Below are 7,010 nucleotides of genomic sequence, written 5' to 3'. Positions count from 1 at the left end.
TACATGTTTCTTGTTTGTTATTTTTTCTTTCCTTTCACTTTTGATATTGATTTATTTAGTTGTTTAGGATTCTGCTGCATATGTATGTATCATTCTTTTCCATGTTAGCAAATTCTTACTGAAAGAAAACAAGTTACTGAGCTGAAAACCCGAATAAATTGTGATCTATTAGACCATTTTATTACAATTGTTCCAGTTGAAAGAGAAAGAACTAATGCAGAGGTGCCAAAACTTTCACAACAAATAGAGTCTCTTTATGTAGACTTAATGCACTAAGTGTAGGAAATCATTTTCCTATTTACAATATACCATTGACCTATAATTACAAAGATCCTAATTCAATAAGAAAACAAATCACTAAATACAAAATAAAAAGAAATCCAAACAGATTGTCTACGATACTCTAAAATAGTCTCAGGTACGTAAAGATGTTATCAGATATTTCTCAGATTTTGTAGCAGTTCCCAATAACATCAAATTAATGAAAGTATGAAGTTAATGAGGTGTCTGGCTCTTTAAACTTATGTCTTCTTGATATTACTAGTACCTGCATCATAAAGGATTGCATAGCACAACAACAAACCCTTGTCCTCCTGAGTTAGATCAGCTACATGGATCACACATCGCCATTCAACTCGTTAAAAGAACACCCAAACCCTAAACCCAGGTTTCATAAAGAATTTTATATGGGCTAAAATTCAACATAGGAAATGGTAAAAGATGAAGTATAATAGAGATAAAGCTTTATTAGATGAAATGGTAAGTTGTATTTCTAAAATCCAATTACAAAGAAAGAGGATTCAGCTATTTATAGCTGATTAAGAAAACAAACTAACTGAACTAACAAACTGTACTGACACTAATGAAGTAGTCACTTAGTCGAGCTAAAATTTATGTAATAGCAAACTGATTTACAGTACAATAAATATCAATAGTATAGTCTACTCTAATAAATGGAGGAAGAAAATAAGCAAAACACTTGAGGAATACAAAAGTAAGTATAATCTTGTTTTGTTTTGTTTAAAGAAAAACATCTGAATATGATTGATAACAATTCTGGTCAGAGTGCAGTAATGGTGAACCAAAAGAACAAGTAAGCCCCTTTGAAGACATGGTAAAGTAAGAATAGCGAGTTGTAGCCCTTAAATCTTCTTTCTCAAGCAAGATCTCAAGAAGAATTTAGAAAATCATTTATCAAATTGGATGCCATGGACTAGATGTAGAAATTACTACTCTGAGAGGTAGTTAAAGGACCCAGCTGCTGCTTAAGTAAATGGTAGAGAATATCCTATGCTAGATGTTGTAAGCACTTAGTATAATGGATGCCTAGTCAGCGTTTTGTTGTAAATAACTGAAGTCAGTTATACTGAGACTTCCAGAACTCTTCTTAATAATCTTCTGTTTTAATGCCTCTCTTTATACTTGTGCTATCTTCTTTCAATATGTTGTGATATTAATTTAAGTTTTGTTTGCATTTCCAGTATGCCATTAATCATCTGAATAAATTGGAAGACAACATCTGGGAGCGATGGACAAGTAAAAGGTCCCATGAAAAACTCATAAGTATGTGCTGAACGCTTGTCTTTGTATCTGTATTTTGTTGGTTACTATTAAAATTATGATGTCTTATCTAATGAACGAAAATTTTATTGGATTAATAAAATAATTGTCATGGGATTAGCCATGAGGCTCTGTTGGGACTGGGAGGGGGATTTGTCATAAAGTACTTTTTGAACTTTTTTTTTTCTGTCCTCAATAAATAAATTGCAATGCTAGATATGATTCAACTTATCAATGAAAAATGTGATTTCTACAAGATGAAATGATTATGCAAAACAAGTTTGTTACTAATACCGGGTTTGATCTCTAATAGTCCATCTATATGTACATGAGAAATTGTCAGTACTCCATCTATATACTGTTTGTGTCTTTTTGTTTTTTTCTCAAATTGATAATAATGATAATTGATGAGAGCTCTGAAACTGGTAATTTCTGACTCTTTCCCTATAATCCTTTCATCAATAGAGAAATCCTTAGATGAGAAGTCCAAAAGTTTTTCCCAGAAGGATACTTTTGAGGGAAGTAGAAAAATCATAAATGCTGCTATGGACCGCATTTGTGAGTACACAGGTGAGAACATGAATCTTTGTCTCTTTTTAACTTGTAAATCAAACTTCTCTAATCACCTTGTTGGGTTAATTATCCACTTGCAGGAACTAAAATTGTCTTTTGTGATCTGAGAGTTCAATTTATGGACAATTTATACAAACCAAGTGTCTCTGGCTATAGGTTGGATGCACTTATAGACCCACTTGATATGGTAAAGTTTGTCTCATTAGAAAAGTGCCATGTTTTATATTGTACTTGTTAGATCACATTTAATTGCAAATACATCGTGTGAATAACATGTACCGAGTAAAATCGTTAATTTTTAATTTCAGAATGCTTAAATGTTGAAATTAAAATACCACTTGGAATATTCAGTCGAAAAGATTTTTAAATGTCTGTTTTAACAAGCATTACTCACCAGATTTTATGCAGATAAAGTCTTAAAGTTTTGCCAATTTAATTGATCTGTTTTTCACTTTTGACTTATTGTAGGAACTTAGCCAACTTTGTGATATTGTTGTGGAGCCTCTGAGGGACCGCATAGTGACTAGTCTTCTTCAGGCATCATTGGTTGGTATCTTAGCCTTTCTTTCCATAATCATTTCTCTACTATTATTGTGATTTTAACATTTTTCCTGCATACTAGGATGGCTTACTCCGTGTTATCTTAGATGGGGGTCCATCAAGAGTTTTCTTTCCCAGTGATGCAAAATTATTAGAGGAAGATCTGGAGACCTTAAAGGTAGATATCTGACTCCAGTCAATTCAATGCCATCCACAATTTGCAATAGGCTCTCTTTGGATCTTTTGAACTTTCTTTTCCATAAAAAATGAGTTTTGAGTAGGCCAATGTTTCAAAATCAATGAATGGTGATGTGCTTCTTGTAGGAATTCTTTATATCAGGAGGGGATGGGCTCCCTCGGGGTGTGGTCGAAAATCAGGTTGCACGTGTTCGGCATGTGATCAAGTTGCATGGCTATGAGGTTAGTGTTTAAAAGGTTTAAATATGCTTTTGGTATTTAAAACATGTTTTGATTTTTCTTTCGACTTCTTACAAAAGTTATCTTGCCTTTTGGTCCCAGAAAATATGTTGTATTTCATCTTTGCCGTTACACTGATTTTGTTCACTAGACACATTATCATCAGATGAAAAATACGATAAAAACTTTTACTGGGACCACTTATCAAACTCAGATTTTTCCACGGGTGAAATACTACTATTTTTTCAGGGGTCTGAAGTTATGAAAAATTTATTAAGACTTAGAAAAATCCAAATATCGTTAGAGAACAAACATATTTAAACCTATTGAAAATTTTCTCAAACTAGTTCATTGGTAGACATACCCTATGATTATTACAACAACAATAATAAGAACCATATCAAAATAGGCAAGTTCTTGTATCAACAAATTATACATTGGCTGCTGAAGGGCTAATAATAATACAGCCCTCCTTTACCAAGATTTGAAACAGATATAGTTAATTACTACTGATAACAATGTTTTTCTTGCAACTTTCATTCATCAGAAAGTATACAATAATCTGTGTTATTCTGCAGACTCGAGAGTTGATTGATGACTTGAAATCTGCTAGTGGCATGGAAATGCAAGGTGGAAAAAGCAAACTGGGAACTGATTCCAAAACTCTATTAAGAATATTATGCCACAGGAGTGACTCAGAAGCCTCTCAATTTCTGAAGAAACAATACAAAATACCCAGTTCTTCTGTATGAGGAGGAATGTGTACAACAAAAGGGAAGCTGCAAAATTTTCATTTTGGTGCTAGCTTTCTGTGAATATTCATTGCTGCCAATGTGTCATTTTTGGTTGGAACTGAAATTATTAAAATTACTCATTTTGTGTATGATTAGGAGGCATGAGTGAATTTTCTTTCCTTTTTTGGTTTAACTTTGCTTAAAATGCTGATGTTCATTTGTAAAATTTCCTCCTTGTGAATACTGTAAGAATTTAATTAGTGCAACTGCGATTCTTTTTACAAGGATAGCTGTTTTATGTTAAGAAAACTTCAACTGAATTTGCAATTTATAACCTAACTTCCTAATAAAGCTATTTTCATTTTATTTTACATGAATGGACTATTGATGAAGAAAATTTTACACTTAGGAAAACAAAAATCTATTTATGTTGTTGCCTTACCCTTAACCTCACACTGAAACGATTATAGATATATCCTCTTTCTAAGTTTACATAGATTAAGATGATCATCGCAAAAACAAAAAATACACAATGACAGATAACACAAAAAATACAAGGGTAAGGTAGTGTAAACAAAAAATATCACAAGATAATTAAGATTTCAACATAGATCATAAAACTAAACAAAGTGTACAAACATTCGAGAAACATGTGATACACCTAGACTTGATTCATTCGGATATTGTATGATGTCGAGTTACAAAGGTTCCTACACCTGTGTGGTGGAACAACTGGATTATCATAAGGTTAGTCCTTTAAATGCCCTTTGCCAATTGGAGATAGGTACCCAGGCTAGGACTTCTTGCTATTCTCATGACATGACTCATCACTCTTTAATTGAGCATGGATGATCATTAGAATGTCAAGATAAATCCCAACTTAACTCTGACCATTCATACTAACAACAACTGAAACCACCAATAAGAAATTCTTCCTTGGAACTCTTTTTCACAACTTTTCATCCACAGATAAAACATCTCATATAATTTACATGAATCATTAAACATCCATCAATAACAAGAAATGATTCACCCAATCAGAACACCAAACAAACTAAAACAATTAAAAACCAAGATTGAAAGACTAGCGCCCAAGAGCTAACGCTCATTGCCATGGTTACTGAAAACTAGTGCCCAAGCACCTAGAGGCTGGCGCGCAGCGCCCTAATCTCTGAAAATTGGTGCTCAATGCCCATAAAAGGGCGCTTAGCGCTAGAGGCTATGGTCAAGGGACACTCAGGCCCCATACCAATTGATAACACACTTCGAAAAATGCTTTTAATGCATATGAGACTTGTTCAATTGATCAAAAGGGTTTCATACACACTAAAATTCATGTGAAACACATTTAGAGATGAAAACAATTACTTCTTTGATTATAAGAACCAAGAATAGTTGTATCAATACATTTTTTACCACCCAAATGTGCCTAAACTTCAGCTTATTATGATAGGTGATCTTTTACCTGTTATAATATATTTAACTTTTATTATGAAAATGCCACTGCTACACCTATTATGATAGGTTTTTTAAAATATGTTATAATATATCTTAGTTTTATTACAAAATTACCACCGACCAATGTATAATGATAGGTGGGTTTCACCTATCATAGTATCCCATCATAGAATCCAATTTTTCTACTAGTATTCCTAGTGAGGCAGTTGAAGTTCACTTTGTTACTTGTGGTGAAGAGGCAAATGAAGGACACATAAAGGACATGGAGGAAGTGGTTTCCAAAGTGGGTGACAAAGAGGATAATTTACATAAGGAAGAAGTGGTTGAGATTGTCGAAGAGGGTGGAATGGGTTTGGAAGAGGGTGATGGTGCTGAGGAACATGATTCAGAGGGTGAATGTGTTGAGCAACAAGGTTCACATGTTAATGTGGCTGTAGAGGTTGAAATGGGTGAGGAAGAATGTGATGGTGGTGAGGAACACGAAGAGGTTGAAACGGCTGAGGAAGAGGAAGAGTGTGATAGTGGTGAGGAATAAGAGGTTGAAATAGGTGAGGAAGAGGAAAAGTGTGATGGTGGTGAGGAACAGGAAGAAGTTAATTTGGAAAAGGGTGATGGTGGTGATGAACATGATTATCTTCATGAAGAAGAGGAAGGGGGGAATGTGGTTGAGGAGGAAGTAGAAGCTTCAATTGCAGAATGTCTGGATGGCAGTGAAGAAGAAAGAATGGCTAATGATGATGATAGGTTTGGTGTTGAGAATGATAGGGTGGACCAAGTTCGTAGAAACATTAATCTAGTTTTGGATAGGTGGAATGTAATGAAAAAAAAAAAAAACGTGTGACTAGAAGAGACAATGTTGGGGAAGGTTATTTATAATGAATGAAGAAGTTGGAGACCATGTCATCAATGAAGAATAAAATAGTGATGAATTGGATTCAGATGTAGATAGTGATGAGGATGTGAGGTTGAAACGGGGCAACTTTAAAAAGTATAGACAAGATGATATGAACAAGAACTTCAAATTCAAATTGGGGATGGAGTTCTGTTCATTAAAAGAGTTTAAAAATGCACTAATGGAGCAAAGTGTATTAAATGTAAGAGAGGTTAAGTTTGTGAAGAATGATCTGAACAGAGTAAGGGTAATTTGTAAAAAAAAATGTGGTTTTCTTATTATGGCTAGCAAGGTAGGAGGCAAGCAAACATTTAAGGTCAAAACCTTGGTTGGACGACACAAATATGGAAGGGTTTTTGGAAAAAAAAGTGCAAATGCAAACTGGATTACACAAGTATTAGTAGACAGGTTTGTAAACATGGATAACATGACAATCAACCAAATCATTGATGACATTAAGAAGTCATTCAATGTTGGAATAACTGCTTGGAAAGCTGGAAAGGCCAAGCAAATTACTTTGGATTCTTTGGTTGGTGATGGAGAATGACAATATGGTTGTCTATATGATTATGTGGGTGAATTGTTAAGAGTGAAGTCTGAAACCTTTAAAATTAAAGTCAATCAACCCCAACCAAGTTTGCCACCAAGATTTGGGTCATTTTATATGTGTGTTAGAGGGTTGTAAGCAAGGCTTCTTAGGAAGTTGTAGGCCCTTCATAGGGGTAGATGATTGTCATATGAAGACAACATATGGTGGTCAGTTATTGGTGGCAATGGCCAGAGACCCCAATGACCAATATTTCCCACTAGCTTTTGCTGTGGTTGAAAATGAATGC

At 34.2% G+C, this 7,010-nt stretch overlaps 1 protein-coding gene across 3 annotated transcripts in view; it reads left to right on the top strand.

The window, feature by feature from the left end:
• Positions 1 to 4,108, top strand: part of LOC106755078 — a 16,147-nt gene extending 12,039 nt beyond the window's left edge. For all 3 annotated transcript variants that reach the window (XM_014637172.2, XM_014637173.2, XM_014637171.2), the window contains exons 21-27: positions 1,482 to 1,563; positions 2,026 to 2,130; positions 2,214 to 2,320; positions 2,602 to 2,679; positions 2,756 to 2,851; positions 2,998 to 3,093; positions 3,669 to 4,108. In XM_014637172.2, coding sequence (XP_014492658.1) covers positions 1,482 to 1,563; positions 2,026 to 2,130; positions 2,214 to 2,320; positions 2,602 to 2,679; positions 2,756 to 2,851; positions 2,998 to 3,093; positions 3,669 to 3,842 — 738 coding nt within the window. In that variant the 3' untranslated portion in view covers positions 3,843 to 4,108. The remainder of the gene's footprint in view (positions 1 to 1,481; positions 1,564 to 2,025; positions 2,131 to 2,213; positions 2,321 to 2,601; positions 2,680 to 2,755; positions 2,852 to 2,997; positions 3,094 to 3,668) is intronic.
• Positions 4,109 to 7,010: the final 2,902 nt, after the last annotated feature.

Source organism: Vigna radiata, unplaced genomic scaffold (assembly GCF_000741045.1).
Source record: "Vigna radiata var. radiata cultivar VC1973A unplaced genomic scaffold, Vradiata_ver6 scaffold_268, whole genome shotgun sequence".
Taxonomy (NCBI): Eukaryota; Viridiplantae; Streptophyta; class Magnoliopsida; order Fabales; family Fabaceae; genus Vigna; species Vigna radiata.
This window is presented reverse-complemented; position numbering and strand designations above follow the sequence as displayed.